Consider the following 18,823-nt stretch of genomic DNA (forward strand, 5'->3'; position numbering starts at 1 on the left):
TCTGGAGGCAGAGGCAGATGGATCTCTGAGTTTGGGGCCAGCCTAGTCTATATAATGAGTTCCAGGACAGCCTAAGCTACATAGTAAGACCCTATCTTAGAGGAACAGGGGTGGGGAGCGGGGCAATTTTGTACCTTGACATCTAAAGCCAGAATATCTATCCACCCTTGCTGTGGAACACCCACCTCAGGGCTCATCCATATCCAGGTCTTCCTGCATGCAGGTGTACACAAAGATGGAAGCTGGATGGAGGCTAGTGCCATCTTTGGAGAGCAAGGATACATGTCGGTAACCTGGAAATGGGCAGAAGAATTGCATCAGGAAGAAAGCCACAGTTGGGATATTGGCCAAGAGTCCAAGATATGTCTCACCTTGTTTCATGCAGGTCCAAGGCAGGGTGTACTGGCCAATAAAGTTATTTCGTGATTTCCTGCTATAATCCTTTACCACAAAACGCAACATGGCAAGTTCAGGCACCTGGACCCGGAAATAGAATGTCTCTCCCCAGTATGGATTAATACCTGAAATGGAGATAGGGATAAAAGAACAGACTGACCATCTTCATTAGGCCCATACTGAATTGCTTTCCCTGCATTCTTGTTTAATTTAGATGCCAATCAACATTTTACAAGTGAATATAAAAAGCATAAGAAATTTTCCCGGCCTGGCGGTGGTGTACACCTGTAATCCCAGCACTTGGGAGATAGAGGCAGGCAGGTGGGTTTCTGAGTTTGAGGCCAGCCTGGTCTACAGAGTGAGTTCCAGGACAGCCAGGGTTACACAGAGAAACCCTGTCTCGGGAGGGGGGGGGGCAACTTTTCCCAATTCATAAGCCTGTAAGGGAGGGCCAGGATTCCCTGGATGATTTCACTTTGTCTCCCATGAGGGTGCAGAGTCACATGGACTGTACCAGATGACCAAATGGAAGACAAGATAGAAGAGAATCAGCAGTCTGGACTGGTCCCTCCCCATGCCGAGGCTCACCATTGTTCTCCACATAGTTGGTCTCTTGCTCCTTTGTGTCTTCGGGAACACCAAAGAGCTCTACTCTCACCAGTGGATCCACCACAGTTGTCTCTTTGGTTTTGTCCACTTTGGGGAGTCGTTGACCACTGATCACCTGCAGCCAGGACACGAACTTCATGAGTCTGCTTCAGCCTGCCTCCCTCATCCAGCCCTCCCCTTAAAGAACACAGGACTTGCACTATAGCTTTATGTATAGTTTGCAAAATTTTGCATAGTGTATTCTAGATTCCAATCTAAAATTTTAAAGGCTTGAAAGTAGGCACAGCAATTACACTTTTCTATAGTTCTTTCTGCGCACCAGGAACTGTAAGCACTTTTTTTGTTTGTTTGTTTGGATTTTGTTTTTTCGAGACAGGGTTTCTCTGTGTAGCCCTGGCTGTCCTAGAACTCACTCTGTAGACCAGGCTGGCCTCGAACTCAGAAATCTGCCTGCCTCTGCCTCCCAGAGTGCTGGGATTACAGGCGTGCGCCACCACTGCCCGGCTCTGTAAGCACTTTTTAACTGATAGTCCTCACAAACCTTTGAGGCAAGCTATAGAGAATTAGCCCTATCATAGAGATGAATTTACTGAGGTTACAAGTTAAGGAATTTGCCCAATGTTGCACAACTAGAAAGTGATTTGAAGCTAGTCAGTTGGCTTCAAAGTATGCAAGAGGTTATCTTCCCTCTTATGATTTGAGACAGTCTCACTATATAGCTCTGGCCTGGGATTAAAGGTGTATACTACTACTCCTGGTAGAGAATTTTTAACCAATTACACTCCTGTCATATTGAACCACCCCACCCACTGTCATACACATATACACTTCTACTCCAGCTATTCCAGATTCTCAACAGCTTCTGTCATACCTGCACTACAAGGATCTGGGCCTTATAGAGACTAACAGGACTCTCGGGATTGAATGAGCTCTGGGTATCTCTCAGGAATCCTGGCTTCAGTACATAGCCAGAGCCACCATTTTGGCGGAAGAGCCCATCACAGATATCCATCGCACTTCCTGCAGTCTGCATATTCATAGCCACTGAGAATCCAAGGGGGGGAAAAAAAGAAAAAGTCACCTTGGGAGCTGAGTGTGATGACACATATTTGTAAACCCAGCACAAGGAAGGCAGAGGCAGGAGGACTCCCACAAGGTCAACACCATCCTAGTCTACACATCAAATCCCAGCCAGGGCTATAAATCCTGTTTCTCCTCCTCCTTGCCCCTCTCTTCCCCTCTCCCTCCTACTGTTACTTTCATATACATACACACAATATTTTTATTCTGTGTCTCAAACACATATACATCTAGGTATGTGTGTATTACATGCATGCACACACATCTTCCACACATCTAGCCCCTTTTTCAGGGGAATTAGAAGGTAGTAGGTAGGGGCTGGAGAAATGGCTCAGCGGTTGGGAGCACTGACTGCTCTTCCAGAGGTCCTGAGTTCAATTCCCAGCAACCACATGGTGGCTCCAGCCATCTGTAACAGATTCTAGTATGTCTGAAGACAGCTACAGTGTACTCATATATACATTAAAAAAAATCTTTTAAAAAAAAGAGGAAGAAGAAGGTAATAGGTTAGAGTTAGGTACCTGCTAGAGTTAGGTAGCACACTTGGAAGACTGAGGAAGAACATAGTCTGAAACCAGCTAATGGCTATAGAACAGAGCATGGTCCTCAAATCAGTGTCTTCTGGAAACATTCCAATAGCTAGGACCACATTTTTTACCTTTCTCCCCCCACCCCAGGTACTCCTTTAAAAATCCCCCTAACCTCCACAGCCATTATCTCTAGGGAATTTGCCTCCCATCAGCTGATTCTCCACTCCCTTCCTTCCTGTCCCTGCTGCCTCCTCACCCATCTGGCAGCCTACATTCCAGTGTTCCTGGGGGTTAAAGTTCGATGAATCTGTTCTCAGACCACTGGGATACACTCGGCATAACTGTCTGGCATTGTGCTGCACAAATTCGTTGCCTGTAAAAGAGTATAGAGAAGGAGATGGGAGTTCTGTCTCTAAGGTGAGTTCTCCCGCTTCCCTGGTCCCAAGGACCCTTTCTACTTCACTATTCTTGAAATCTGAGGCTAGCTCCAGAAAGGTGACCACCTCCCCCAAATTTTCTTCTCCCTAGAGCTTTGTTCCCACTCTTCATAATCTGAGGGTTGATAACTAGTCAAGTGCTTGCCTAGCAGGCATAAAGCCCTGGGTTTGCTCCCTGGCACTGCACAAACTGGATATGGTGGCACGCAGTGTAATACCAGAGCTTGGAAGGTAGGGACAAGAGAATCGGAAGTTCAAGGTGATCCTCAACTACAGAGCAAGTCTGAGCTCAGACTGGGCTATGGTAGACTATCTTACGCCTGCTCTAGGTTTCTGAACTCAATCTCTCTTTTCCTTCCTTGTTCTGTTTCTTGGGACTTATCTCCCTGCCTGCTAGGCCTGGAATTACCCCTCCCACTTTTCTCCTGACCTGCCTCCTTGATGAGGTTCTTGGCCTTGGACTCAGAAAAGGATGAGATGTCGTAGATGTGGTAGTTTTCTTTGGAATGAGTGAAACTGCAGAAGGGGACAGTCCTCAAGTAGACAACCAGGGCAGATAGGTCTGGGCACAAGATGGTTGTAGAACTCTGGAGAAGAAACTGGACAAAGAGATGGTATTGAATTTAAATGGTCTGGAGAGAGAAGAAGCTAGTGGCTTTCCAACCTGAGCCTCTGCCCGCTGCCTCCCCACTGTAGTCTCCCTCCTGCCTCACCTGCTTTGACAAGAAAATGGACACAGGAATGGAACTAGGAGTCTGGGCCAAAACATTACCACAGGTAAGCAGACAAGACATCGGACACGTCACAACCTGGGGGTGAGGATGGGAATAAAGGCAGTCTGCATATACTGCTCTGATCTGTTTCAGTTCTGAGTTTGGAAGGTCATTTCTATGCTACATCTGGGGTAGAGTGCCTTTATTATTTTTAAGTAAAGAGGTATCAGTCTCCCTACCTCTCTTAAAAACAAATGAACAATAATCATCTTCGGTCAAAATGTATACATGATCCTTGCATGGTGGTGCATGCCTTTAATCCCAGCACTCAAGAGTCAGAGGCAGGTAGATGTATATGAGTTTGAGCCTAGTTTGGTCTTGATAATGAGTTTCAGGTCACCCAAGGATACGTATCGAGACTGCCTCAAAAGACAAAATAAACCAAAAATCACATGAATCCAGTCAGATATGTCCAGGTCTGATGGTCACCAAATCCACACCTGTAAGGAGCTGAGGACATTAGCTTTGGATTTATCTCCTTAATTCCCATGGTCATCCCTAAACATGACAACAGGCTTAAGCACCACAGCCTCAGAACAGGATAAGTTATAAGTCAGCTAGTAAGCCAGGCAAGTACGCAAGAGAGCGAAATGCAGACACCACACCTGGACCCTGGAGGCCCTGCCAACAGTATCTTTTCTCACTTGGCCTCCCCCAGCTCCTCCTCCCATGTATACTTTCCAAAACATTTTCTCTAACTAATCCATTATAGATGAGACTGAAGTCACAGCAATCCATGGTCCAGTAACTTCTATTCAGGCAATAAAATAGCTACAGAGAGAGATAGAGACAGAGACACAGAGACAGAGACACGGAGAGAAACAGAGACAGACACAGACAAGTGGCATTCAGATTTGCCTTTAAGGAGTTTGTGAAGAACAAAGTTGCGTCCAGAGTCGCTTAACTCCTTCATCTTTCCCTGCCATCCTTGTCTTCTTTCTTGAACTTGCCTCCCTGCCCATGAGAATCCATATAGTTTCCCTACCTGAAATACCCATGCCACTTGGACCCAGGAGAGAGCCAAGCAAGGGTTTCAACTAGAGAGGTTCTAACTGTATCCATTTTGAATAAGAAGTTCTGGTCTAAGATTTTGTGCTCCATGAGGTTGGGAAGCCACTGCAATACAGGCATAGACAGCAATAGATAAAGTACAGTATTGCTAGAGATGGCAGAATGCATAGTGATTCAGTAGAGGCCTCTTTGAGAGGGGAAAAACATTTTTCCCTCCTTGGCTCTCCACCCTGGCTGGCTCAAGACTCTTCAGAAACAGGCCCTCTGCTTGTAATGCATGATCACCAAATGGCATTACAAAAACAAACCAAAACTCAAAAAATTCCTAGTCCTGACTCACCTTCTTCTTCTTGTTCCCAGAGGCCTGCTCCTGGGACTCAGGCTGAGGCTGGGTGTCCAGCTCAGGGGAGGCTGGGTCCACATCTGACCTCTCATCTTTCTCCAGCTCTTCTTCCTTGTCAACCTCAATTGTTCTTAACTTCTTGCCTTTCACCAAGATCTTCCCCCGAAGTTGCTAGAGGACAAAAGCAGAGACATGTCTACTTGTCTGCTCAAGTTCCTCCTGAAAACAATGGCACTCTCATCATCCCAGCAACAGAGGAAGAACGTGGGCCTTCAGAAGTTTCCCACAGGGGGATTGATTCCTTAAAACATTTAGTAGAGAGTCACTTATTTTCAAACAAATGTATGATGTTTCTATCCATATGGAAAAAAAAAAGAATAGGCCCTCACTCATTTTACACAGTGAAAAATCCCCTTAGATTAAAGATTTACATACATAAAGGACACAAGAGTATGAAGAGAGATACGCTTTTTTGAATAGTCTTATAATAGAAGAGTCTTTAGAGAAGACATGACTTGAGAGTTGGTCCCTCAAGCCTGTAGTTCCGGCACTCCGAAGGCCTCGGCAAGCAGAACTAGAGTTACAGGCATGTGAATGCACACTGTAGTCCCAGTGCTCAAGACACTCAGAGCAACGGAAGCAGAGGCCCTTCTCTTCCACGTTGGCCGTTATGAGTCATCTCACTGTGGAGTTGATTGCAGTTATTTCTCTTCTGTTGGTTGCAGTATAATTTGGTATTTTTTCTAGACAGCAGTTAACAATAATAATCAAAACTGTCAAAATGCAATGTGTGTGTATATATGTATGTGTGTGTTGAGCAAGAGCAAGGGTCTCATGTAGCATAGGCTGGCTTTTAGCTCACAATGTACTAGGGCCAGGCCTTGAACTCCTAATCCTCCTGATCCAACCTCCTGCATGCTGGAATCAATACATTTGGCTAAAATGTAAACTCTTTGGCCAGCACCTATACATGCCAGAATACCACCACCAATGTCATACCTAGAATGCAAACACTTTAACCTGGAAATTCAAAGACTAAATAGACAAAGCACACAGACAGGATGAAAATGATTAACAACCTAAGTGTCTGATAAATGTAAAACTGACAGTCCTACATGGCATCAGCATAAAACAGCACACGAAGATCTATGAGGAGTAAAAGATAGAGGGCTGGGGATGTAGTCCACGGGTAGTGTGCTTGCCTAGTATGCCCAAGGTCCTGGGTTCAAGCACTGCCTAAACTTGCTGTGGTGGTACACAGCAGTCATCCCAGCACTTGAGAGGTGGAGAAAGGAGGATGAGAGTTGCAAAGGCAGCCTGGGCTACATGAGACCCTGTCTCAAAAGCAATGAAAAGGTGGGCAGTGCAGCTCACCACTTGGGAGACAAAACCAGGCAGATTGCTAAGTCTGAGGCTGGCCTGATCTACAGAGTGAATTTCAGGACAGCCAGGGCTATGCAGAGAATCCAGGTCTCAAAAAAAGGTGTGGGGAGGAAAAGATATTCATGAAAACATACTTATGACATTTAAAAATATGAACAGTAAGCCAGGCAGTGGTGGCGTATGCCTGTAATCCTAGCAGTTGGGAGGCAGAGGCAGGTGGATTTCTGAGTTTGAGGCCAACCTGGTCTACAGAGTAAGTTCCAGGCAGTCAGGGCTATACAGAGAAACCCTGTCTCAAAAAAAAAATTATATACATACATACATACATACATACATACATACATACATACATATATACATACATACATATATACATACATATATATATGAACAGTAATCCTATTCATTATTTTCTAATATTAATTTCTAATATGAATATATGTTTTAAGCTTTTGAACAAAGCTGCTGATGGTGCTGGCCATGTGGCTCTGAATTTGAGCCCCAGCACATCATAAATTGGGTGGTGTGGCATATGCCTGTAATACTAGTACTTGGGAGGTCGAGGCAGGAGGAACAGAGTTCAAGGAAAGGTCATTCTTGGCTACATGTAGCAAGTCTAAGGTTCATGAAAACCTTCTCAAAGAGGAGGAAGAGTCAGGAGGAAGAGAAAGAGGAAGGAATGGAGGTATCGGCAACAGCTGAAGGTATAGCGCAGTGGTCCAGCTCAGCCTCAGTGAAGTTTAGTGATGAAGTTTAGTTCAGAGCCAGCAAGGTGGCTCAGTGAGGAGAGAGGCACTTGCCAAAAGCCTGGTGATCGGAGTCTGCTCTGCAGGACCACATGGGAGATGGAGAGAACCAACTCCTGTTGGTCTCCACACTTGTGTTTTGCCGTGGCACAAGCACCACTACCACCTCCTGCCTCAAAATAAATAAGTGTGGTGCTCTTAAAAATATATGGATATATACTGTTATGAGAGTGGCTGGAGGGGCTGGAGAGATGCTCTCTTCTGGTGTGTCTGAAGACAGCGACAGTGTACGCACATACATGAAATAAATAAATCTTGCCGAGCAGTGGTGGCACATGCCTTTAATCCCAGCACTTGGCGAATTTCTGAGTTCAATGCCAGCCTGGTCTACAGAGTGAGTTCTAGGACATCCAGGGCTACACAGAGAAACCCTGTCTCGAAAAACATAAATAAATACATAAATAAATAAATAAATACATACATACATACATACATACATACATAAATACATAAATTTATACATATAAATTTATATATATGTTATATATAATATAATATATGTATATTATTATATATATTATATATATATTATATATAATATAATATATGTATATTATTATATATATTATATATATATAATCAAGATGGCCATTCTGAAAGAGACAGGAATGTAGAAGAGGGAGCCATGGTGAGACTGTGAAAGACACAGTGGGCCTGGCTGGGCCTCAGAGTCCCTACCTCTGGCGAGGGCATTATGTCAATCAGCTGTCCCTCTAGGGTGTTGCTCAGCAGATGCTCCCCCAGGATCTCGGTCAGATGCTGTGCCATGGTCTTCTGCTGTTCCCAGGAGCAGTGGTTATCCAGAGACAAGATGAGAGGGTATTCTGATGACTGGCAGAGGGCAGGGGATGAGACATTCAGAACCATCAACTCCTATGACCTCCTACTCCAAATCCTGGATTCCTAGGCCCCCACTTGAAAGCTCCAATCAATATACTGATTGCTAAACTCCTCCCACCCCACCTTAGAGCTCTGTGAGAACTGGAGAGATCTTAGGTCTATTCCTTGGGACACAGTCCCATCTAAGGGGCACTGCTGAGACGCTAAGTCTTATACCCTATACCAAGTCTGATCCAGGTGTTCTGAGGCCTTTTGAGTTTGCAGTCTCAGTGTGGATGTCAGATTATTCCTCTAGTTATGAGCTCACAGTGTACTATCTTCTCTAGCTTCCTAATGTCCTCCAGCCCAGCTCACCCATGGCTCTGTTCCCCTCCCCCATCTTCCTCTACATAGGTAGGTAACAAAGACAGTTTTAGAAGTAGCTACTAGCAACTAGTGGCTGTTGCTAGTATGAATACTATATGAATACTAATTACCAGTAACAAATACAACACTTAATCATAGTAATCCTTTAATATTTGTTTAATGCTTTAGAGTTAAAAACTTCTTTTATCAGTTGGGCAGTGGTGGCACACATCTTTAATTCCAGCACTTGGGAGGCAGAGGCAGGTGGGTCTCTGAGTTCAAGGCCAGCCTGGGCTACATAGTGAGTTCCAGGACAGCCATGGCTACACAGTGGAACTCTGTCTCAAAAAACAAAAACAAACAAACAAAAAGAGCAAGCTATATTATATATATAATATATATATAATAAAATAACGAAAAAATACCTTTTGTCTATTTCAAACTGCTTGCACTAACTGTCTGTCTGCCCTTCCAACCCTCACCAGTCCCATTTTCCTCAGACCTTCTTGTCTTTTTTAGTGTTATTCCCAACCTGGGGCTACTACCTGGAAGGCATATTGTGCTAGTGTTGCCAAAACATCTTTGAACAGGATGCGAGAGGTCAGGGTATGTCCATGATAAACTATGGGCTCTCCGTCAGGTCCATCCCAGGTATCCACCTCCACACAGCGGCACCCCCGTTTCAAGGCCCTGCAAGAAGCCCAAACCCCCAGAGGTAGGAGAGGTCAAGGTGTGATTTTCTTCCTAAAGAGTCACGTCTCCGTCTCCCTTCTCTGGAAGGAACACCGCTCACTAACACTTGCCTATCCAGCCTACTTCAAGTGCTGTTTCCACGGAGGCATCTCAGTCCACTGGGCCATGGCTGCAGCTCACATCTATCTCGACCTAGCCCCAGTTCATAATCCTCCCTAGCAAGCCATTACACACCACCTCACTATCTTTCCACTATTGTGGACTCTGCAGGTGCAGGTACCCGTCAAGCTGCCCAGCTGCCAGTGCTACAATGCTGTCTGCCTAGTCAGTCTCATCATGGTTAATCACAATAGCAACCACCACTTACTAGCTACCAACTGATAGCTTGTGCCTTTAGCCTTCACAAGAACCCTGACAGAATGGGCAAAGTAATCATCTATCTTTCTCAGAGAATCATACAGAGGTGAATTAGCCCCCAGGACACCAAAAAGAGCTAAAATTTGACCCAAAGGGGGTTGACTCCAGAGTGGATTTAACTCTAGACCCCACTGTCTTTCCTTTAAAGCAATGGTTCTCAACCAGTGGATTGTGACCCCTTTGGCAAACTATCTCCAAAAAATTTAATTATGATTCATAACAGTAGCAAAATTACAGCTATGAAGTAGCAACAAAAATAATTTTTATGGTTGGGAACAACTACAGCATGAGGAGCTGGATTAAAAGACCAAAGCATGGCCGGGCAGTGGTAGCGCACGCCTTTAATCCCAGCACTTGGGAGGCAGAGGCAGGCGGATTTCTGAGTTCAAGGCCAGCCTGGTCTACAGAGTGAGTTCCAAGACAGCCATGGCTACACAGAGAAACCCTGTCTTGGAAAACCAAAAAAAGGGGATGGGGATTTAGCTTGGTGGTAGAGGGCTTGCCTAAGCAAGAGCAGGGCCCTGGGTTCGGTCCTCAGCTCTGGGGTAAAAAAAGACAAAATAACAAACAAACAAACAAAAGGATCGAAGCATCAGGAAGGTTAAGAAGCACTCCTTTAAAGTATCCCACACACTAGCTCAAAACAAACTCCAGGGCTCCTGAATTCTCAGAGGTTCCTAGCCTGTGACAAAGAGAAGGGCCCCATTCTGCTAGTATTGCTGAATGCTAGGATTTCATTAGCATTCTGCTAAGATCTAAGATGTTCTCCAAGTGCCTCAGTATCCAGGGATGCTCAGGCTCTAAGCTCTCTCTCTCCCAACCTCTGTTGTCTACCCCTTAGTTCCCACACGCAGTCCATCTCATGAGCAGGTCCCCCTCACACCACCACATACCGTATGTATCCTTCAACGCTGCTCTGGCCACAAAGCTGGTCCCCCACTAGGTAGGTGTTGTGAGAGGAGTTAATGTAGTAGTGGCTCAGAGGCTGAGTCATATCCTGGTAGACAGGGAGGCAGTCAGGATTGAAGATGTTTCCATCCACGGAGCACAGGTAGCTGAGGAAGCCATCCTTACTCAGGACGTGCAGCAGTCTGCCTAGGGTGTGGAGTGGGAACCACAAGAGTGAGAGGTCTGGCACACCCACAAGCCTGTTCACCAGCCCCCTCCCTTGGGGTCCTGTCCCTTAGATGCCTATTTCTAGTCAGCAGAGCCCAAATGGGCCACTTGTTGTATCATCTACCATTTAAAATGTTCCTTCTTTGGTTGGTGGCTCAGCCTCTGAAAAGGAGAGAGGGGACTGGGGCAGGGGGAGAGCCCTGCGAGGGGGACTAGGATGGAAGGCAGCATTTGGGATGTAAATTAAAAATAATTAGTTCCAAGCTGGGCGGTGGTGGCGCACGCCTGTAATTCCAGCACTCTGGGAGGCAGAGGCAGGCGGATTTCTGAGTTCGAGGCCAGCCTGGTCTACAGAGTGAGTTCCAGGATAGTCAGGGCTATACAGAGAAACCCTGTCTCGAAAAAACCAAATCCAAAAAAAAAAAAAAAAAAAAAAATTAGTTCCTTCTCATAGGTGTAAAGAAAACAATCAAATCCCAGCACTTGGGAGGCAGAGGCAGGTGGATTTCTGAGTTTGAGGCCAGCCTGGTTTAAGATTGAGTTCCAGGACAGCCAGGACTACACAGAGAAACCCTGTCTCAAAAAACCAAAAAGAAAAAAAAAGAAAAAAAAAGAGAAAAGAAAAGAAAGCCATTGAGACAATTGTAGGCCTCAGACTTTTCCAAGCTGTCAACCTCCCCTCCCCTATCTCTTTCTTTAAGACAGGATCTCACTTGGACTCCTTCCATGGGCCTCACCGTTCTAGGCATGGACTTTATATAGTGACAACAGTGACTAGCAGCTACTGGGCACTCACTCCCTGCAAGGGCATTATGTATCGCAGCTTTCTAACTCAGTGAAGTCAGCATTGCAATAGAGTGACTACAGCAAGTTAGCTAGGACAACAGGCTTAAGACAATTCCTTAAGTGAAGGAGCTGGGATTTGAAACCAAGCAGTCTGATGTCAGGGGCCATGCCTTGCACTACTGGACTGTGGGGTCTCCCTGATTTTGTTGCAAAGAGGCTTGGCTGGAAGGTATGAGGACCTGCCGCTCAGGACCAGTTCCCTCGACCTAGGTCTGACAAATCACAGACAGAGAACGGCAGCAGTTGGGGTGGAAGTCTCAATTGAAGACCCTACCTTTCAACCCGATGCACTGGAATTCGGTTCTCAACATGCATACATCAGAAAACATCTCCAACTCATAACGGGTAATTGATGTAACTGATCCTGCTCTGGGAACAGGACATCCAATTTTTTTCTTCTAACTTCTTCAGTTTTATTTTCTGGTTAGTACAGTTATATATACTTGTTTGGGAGTTTTTGTATTGTTTCGAGATAGGTTTCTCTGTGTAGCCCTGACTTCCTGGAACTCATTCTGCAGACCAGGCTGGCGTCTAACTCAGAGACCCACCTGCTTCTGCTTCTTGAGTGCTGGGATCAAAGGCATGCGCCACCACCACAGCCCAGCCTATTTTATCATTTCCTTCCTTCCCTCTTTCCTTCCTTCCTTCCTTCCTTCCTTCCTTCCTTTCTTCCTTCTCTTTTTCCTTTTTTTTTTTTTGAAATTAAAGATTTACTCATTTATTATATGTAAGTACACTGTAGCTGTCTCCAGGGATTTGAACTCAGGACTTTCAGAAGCACAGTCAGTGCTCTCAACTGCTGAGCTATCTCTCCAGCTCCTCTTTTTCTTTGATTTCTTTCCTTTTTTTTTTTTTTTTTTTTTTTTTTTTGGTTTTTCAAGACAGGGTTTCTCTTTGTAGCCCTGGCTGTCCTGAAACTCACTGTGTAGACCAGGCTGGCCTCGAACTCAGAAATCCACCTGCCTCTGCCTCCCAAGTGCTGGGATTACAGGCTTGCGCCACCACCGCCCGGCATTTCTTTCCTTTTTTAAAAAAATTTTTATTTATTTAATGTATGAGTGCTCTGATCCGCAGGCCAGAAGAGGGCATCAGATCCCATTACAGATGGTTGTGAGCAACCATGTGGTCTCTGGGAATCGAACTCAGGTCCTCTGGAAGAACAGCCAGTGCTCTTAACCACTGAGCCATCTCTCCAGCCCCAGACCTGGCTTTGTACATGGACATTAGGATCTGAACTTAGGTTGCCATGCTTGCACTGCAAACACTCTTTCTTATCGAGCCATCTCTCCAGTTCCACACTTGATCTTTCTAAGTCTCTGTTTTATATAATAAAAATTAGGAACAGAGCCCATCTTATCAGGAAAGCTAAAACAAGACAAGAACCTAGAGATGTCAGCACATTGCAGGATATTCAGTGATCCCAAGGGATTGATGGTTTTCTATTCTTCAAAGATGCTGTGAAGACTAAATTGAGTAAAGACTGTGGAAGTGTTTTGCAAATCACTTACTGTGGATATAACCTTCTCACACACTGAAGAGAATGGAGGGGTGGAAGTGAGTCCACTAAGAGGAGAGTAATTTTTTAGTTGTACTTATCAAACGCCAGGCACTAGCCTCGGACTGCCCCAGGCCTAAACTGACCAGAGTCCTGATTCAGGCGCTTAAGGACTCAAGTCTAACTCAAAGAACTTCCAGGAAGCTAACATTTAAAAGAACAACAGCCATGAAACACGGGACAAAAGAATTGTTGTGTAGGGAGGAAGTGGGAGGGCGGGGTCAAGTGCTTTCTTCTTCTGCTGAGGACAAAGCTGATAGGGTGATGTGATGTGGAATATGAGCCTAGGGAAGGGACAGGACCTCACTCTCTTCCTCCTAATGGATGAAGATCTATCTCTGTCTTAACTGATAGGGAAGGGCTACTTTAGGTGATGTGGTTCAGTGAGATGATGGGGGAGGAGGCCAGGAGAGGGGTGGACTTGGCCTTCCTTACAGCAGGAGAAGACTCTGGGTCTGGGTCTTTGTTTAGCCCCTGTTCCCCAATCCCTGTGTCTAGCATCTACACACTTAGTTCTTACCATTCTCAGAAGACTCATAGCGGTCAATGAGTTGCAGGGCAAGGTCAGGGGCATGGTCATTTTCTTTCTGTTCCTCTCTAAGGAAATCCACAAATTCCAGCAAGGTCAGCTTCTGTTTGTCAGACGAAAAGTTCTCGAATAGTTCTTCAATCTCAGTGCGTTTAGTCAGGGCCTTATAGAACTGTACAAATTCTTCTGATCCCAGAGCATCAGATTGGGTAACATCTGCTTCCTGCAAGAGATTTAGCAGGGCATAGATAAACTCTGAGGAATGGGCTGATCTTCATTTGTCCTATAGGGTTGTATGGCCAACAAGTTTCAGGAAGCTGTCTGTCTGTCTGTCTGTCTGTTGGTCTGTCTGCCTCTCTCCTTCCCTCCCTCCCTCCCTCCCTCCCTCCTTCTTCCCTCCCTCTTTCTTTCTCTCTCTCTGCATGTATACGTATGTGTATGTCTGTTTGTCGCTGTCTCTCTCTCTAGCACTGGGAGTAGGCCCTAATACACACACACACACAAACACAACTATGCCTGGGTTTTTACACAAATGCTGAAGTAGAACTTGAGTCCTATTCTTACACGGCAAGCACTTTAACAACAGAGTCATCTTCCCAGCTCCTGCAAGGGTCATCTTAACAGGTGTTTATAAAACTCTCAGATAGTTCCTGATATTTTACATGGTTACAAGTCATTCTAGTAAATAAAAGACAAAGTTTTATCTCTTTTATTTAATGTGAGATGGAATATTTGGTTTGCTTAGTTTTGTTTTTGTTTTTGTTTTGGACAGTCTTCCTCTGTGTAGGCATGGCTGTCCTAAAACTTGCTCTGTAGACCAGGCTGGCCTCAAAGATCTGCTTGCCTCTGCCTCCCAAGTGCTGAGACTACAGGCATATGCCACCACAGCCAGGTCTTAATGTTATTTTTCGTTTCTAGAGATTATGACTCATCCTCCCAACAAGACTAAGTGGCCAGAGCCTCATTCCCTACACAGGTTTCACTGAGCTTATTACGGTAATGGAATACACGGGAGTCAAGAGATGAACACTACTAGGTGGGGTCAGAGACCTTCTGGCCAAGTGAAGACATGATCTTGTTGTCTCCTGCAAACCCTGCCCAGCAAACACACCTGAAAAAGGCTGAAGGCGTATTCTTCATCCATTTCCACATTCATCAGAAGTAGCAGCCGCTGAGCTTCGCTGAAACTCATCCGGCCATCCTGGTTTCTGTCTGCTTGTTGGAACCACTCATTCAACATTCCAGCTCTGAGTCAAGGAAAAAACTTGGTATGTGCGTAGTGTGTGTGTGAAGTGAGTATGTGCAGTGTGTGTGCAGTGTGTGTGCAGTGCGTGTGTGCTCATCCATTGACCCCCTTTTCCTGTCTTTGTTGCCAGTTTCTCTCCCAAGCCAATTCATTCTCTACATAGCCTCTTGAATAATCTCTCCTGAATATAAATCTATCTTGTCACTGGATGGCCCTGGGTGCCTGCCTGCAGGGACCTACCTCCTTGTTGTCTACAGGAAAAAACATAGATTCTAACACAGAAGTTAAGATCCCCCTACTCTTGGATCTGGCCCAGCCCAGCCTTCTCACTGTATCTTTCTTTGTCATTTTGCCAGTCAGCAGCTCCTTCCTCTGAACATCGCCGACCTGCTCCCCCAGGCTCCTTTTCCCAGACTCTTTATTCATGCTATCCTTTCAGCCAGCAGTGCCTTCCCGCACTCCTCCTTCAGGTTCAAATTGAACTACTTTCCTTTCTTTCTCTGACAGGATCCCAGGGAGCCAAGGAAGACTTTGACCTTCTGATCCTTGTCCTTCTGCCTCCTGGGTACTAGGATTACAGGCACACGTTACCATGACAACTAGATACCGTGCTGGGGTCAAACCCAGGGTTTCAAGCACTCCACCAACAGAGCTACATCTCTGATCCAAAATCCCATGCTATTTCTTCCCTGGCACTTTTTCAGAACACTCTTAGGTAGAATCAAGTATTCCTCTAGTTTAGTACTTAAATTATTTACACATATTAATTTTTTCCCACCAACTAAAGTAATAAATAGGGTCTCGTTGATCTTGATGCCCCTAAAACTAGGCACAGTGGTGGATACAATCAAGCTAATGGGTGCTGAATGAAAGTATGCATACATGAAGTAAAGTGCAACCTAGAAACCTCTTTTACATGTATTGGAGGGTCTGCAAGCCACTGTGTGAGTGTGTGTGTGTGGGGTGTATCAGAGGACAAGGTACAGGAGTCAGTTCTCCCACCATGCTGGCTCCACAGATTGAGTTCGGGTGGCCAGGCTTCCCTTCTCTCACTAAAATATCTCTCTGACTTCATCTAGGAATCTTGAAGTGAGTCTACACTACGGCACCCTCTAGGAGCTCCTTCCCACGCCCATGGTAGTGAATGCTTGCTACCAGGAGGTCTGTTTACTTCACAGGAGCAGCACGTTGCTTGCCTATCTTCCTCTCCCGGCCCTTGTTCCTATCCTGGGTTCTCAGTCTCATTCCCCGGCTCTGACTAGCAAACATCCATTTCTCCTTCAGAATTGTCAGCTCCATACTTGGCCCCCATCTCTCCCCACACCACTTGGATCCAGTTCTGTACCCTTTCCACATTCCCTTGGTTCTGCAGCACCTGACTCCTTCAGTCGCCCCTGCCTACACCCTAGCTCCATCAGGTTGATACTGATCCAGTTGCTCCTGGTGGTCCATGCTGGCAACAAGATCCACCAACAGCTGGAGTCCTCGCATCCACATCTGGGCCTCTTCAACACTGTTGGCTACTAGGTCCAGGTTGGGGCGGCGCCCATGAAAGACAATGGTGAAGCCTTGCTCCAGGGGGAACTCATCCACCAGATAGCGCAACAACTCAGAATCCTGGCCCTTCCGTATCCCCTCCACATCAGAGATCGAAACTGCCAGAGAAGAAGCAGGTGGGAGCATTGAGGAGAGGAGTCTGACACACAACAGGGGAATGGCGTGGTGACCAGAACTCCCTTCTCCATGGAGACACAGAGAGGAGGAACCCGGGCTTCTAAAGGCTGGATCCCAGAGGACACTCGGACAAGGGGATGGAGACCCAGTGGTTCAGGAGTTCCTGGGACTCTGTGTTTTCTTGGGCAGCACAGTAAGGAGGTTCAGCTAGACCTGGAAAGCCCTGACTCCCAGCCACCAGCTGGCAGAGTGAAGACCCAAACTTAACCCCTCAGTGTCCACATCTTAAAGAATGGATGGCCCCGTACCTGGCAGGTTGCAATGGTCCCACAGGAGAGCTAGTGGGGCTGACAATCACATCTGTAACACAGGTCCACCAGAGGAGTACAGCGCATGCCTGTGTTTTAGATCTGAAGCATTCCTCTTTCAAGGGGCTGAGAGGGGAGTGAGAGGAATTCTCCCAGTCTTTACCTCAGCTCGAGGTGGTGTGGTTTGTGAGTATTGATTATGCCTCGTGATCAAGAGTTTAAAGGTATCATAATGAGCTTGGCCCACAGGGTTGGAGCAATATTGGGCTGCAGTTTGTGTTTTGAAATATTGTAATGGCTAACATTTATGAAAGCCATCGAGATTTCCTGCTAGATGTTTCACATATTAGCTCAGCGAGTACTTTAATTTACAGGTAGGTGCCGGTTAACCCCCATTTTGTAGATGAGAAATTTTAGTTCAATTTATCCAAACCAACTCAACCAGAAAGTAGCATAACCAGGGTTTTAATCCAGATGGGGTTATGTCATTTCACGGTCATAATAACCACATATATAGATATGTACATGTATAAATACACCCACATGTTATTTATGGAGACTTATCATGTTCCAGGGCTCTTCTTAACCTCCTCTGCAATAACTAATCCTATTTACACTCTTACAGAGGCAAGAGATGTTTGTCATCTTGTACAGAGCCACACAAGTGGACCCGCACAATCACAAGATCCTGGTCCCTCCTCTGCCTTCAAACTTCTGGATTCCTAAGAAACATGTCCACCCATATACCCACCCATGGCGATCAAGGTCACTCACAAGTGGGCTTGGGTATGCTCTCAGGTTGCCGTCCATGCCAGACTGTCATGCCGTCATTCTGAAGTCTGAAGTATCTTAACTTCTTCCAGCTTTTGGTCCTCACCTTGCGCATCATTGTGCCCTCTTGCATCAGCACCAGGTCTTGATCAGTGGCCAGGACTGAGCCAGGAAAAGAAGGGACTTATTTACCCAGTGGGAAGGCTAGGGGGCCCAGAGGAGCTCTGAACCAGGGTCTAATCTCCTCCCAGCCCCTGGGCCTGCCTCCAAAACCTCTTCCCAGGCAGGGGTACTCACGGTCTTGAATCTGAGATGCCATCACCCACTGCTCCACCAGCTGGTGCCAGAGTCACCTAAAGGAGCAAGGAGGAGCGAAGGGCTCTGGGCGAATCCTGGAGTTGACGAGAACAAGAGAAAGCAAGCCAGGGTCTCCTTAGTGGTGTGTATCCCGCACTTCATCTCATCTGTAGCTATTTGCATTTCTGAGTTAGCTGACTCTGAGGCTTGGTGAGGCTAAGAAACCTGTCTCAATTCACACACAGATTGGAATTTAAAATAAGATACATAGACCTGTCTAGTTCCCATGGCTGTCTCCAGGAAGGGCTAAAGCAGGGCATGTTCCAAACACTCTCGCTACCTACACTCATTGGGTACCATTGCTCTACACCTTGCTCATTCCCCATGTCCTTGTTATTAGGGTCTGCCATCTTGCTGCCAACTTTTATGAGAACCTAGAATCTATCTTCACCCTAGCTCTCTCTCCTCCAGGTAGGATTAGGATTTTTCTGTTTTTTTTTTTTTTTCTTCCTGGAACCCTGCCTACACTCTCATGTACATTGTGTCAAATTGCTAAAGAGCTAGGGTAGAATATTCTTTCTTTCTTTGAGACAGAGTCTCATGTAGCCAAGGCTGGCCTTGAACCCTGATTCTCCTGCTCCCACCTCTCGTGCTGGGATCACAGATGTGAGCCACCGTGCCCAGCATCCGGTTCAGCTCTTGATCAGCTTGTGCTGAAACTGACCAATCTCAAAGCATAAAGCCTGAAAGACCTATGCTTAAACAGAAGGGTGCTGTAATTATTCACTTAAAGTTTATAATTTTGACAGTGATAAACA

The 18,823-nt window shown here is 45.9% G+C and overlaps 1 protein-coding gene across 1 annotated transcript; it reads right to left on the minus strand.

The window, feature by feature from the left end:
- Positions 1–186: 186 nt before the first annotated feature.
- Positions 187–18,215, minus strand: Plcd4 (phospholipase C delta 4). Its single transcript, XM_052193701.1, has 16 exons — positions 18,006–18,215; positions 17,712–17,870; positions 16,382–16,610; positions 14,821–14,956; positions 13,701–13,932; positions 10,557–10,758; positions 9,099–9,243; positions 8,047–8,199; positions 5,177–5,350; positions 3,766–3,861; positions 3,483–3,651; positions 2,872–2,988; positions 1,877–2,049; positions 985–1,120; positions 372–521; positions 187–293 (listed from the first exon to the last, which is right to left on the minus strand). Exons 1-16 carry the CDS (start codon positions 18,025–18,027, stop codon positions 187–189), a joined length of 2,400 nt encoding a protein of 799 aa, XP_052049661.1. The 5' UTR covers positions 18,028–18,215.
- Between the last annotated feature and the right edge of the window lie 608 nt (positions 18,216–18,823).

This window comes from Apodemus sylvaticus, chromosome 9 (assembly GCF_947179515.1).
Source record: "Apodemus sylvaticus chromosome 9, mApoSyl1.1, whole genome shotgun sequence".
Lineage (NCBI taxonomy): Eukaryota > Metazoa > Chordata > Mammalia > Rodentia > Muridae > Apodemus > Apodemus sylvaticus.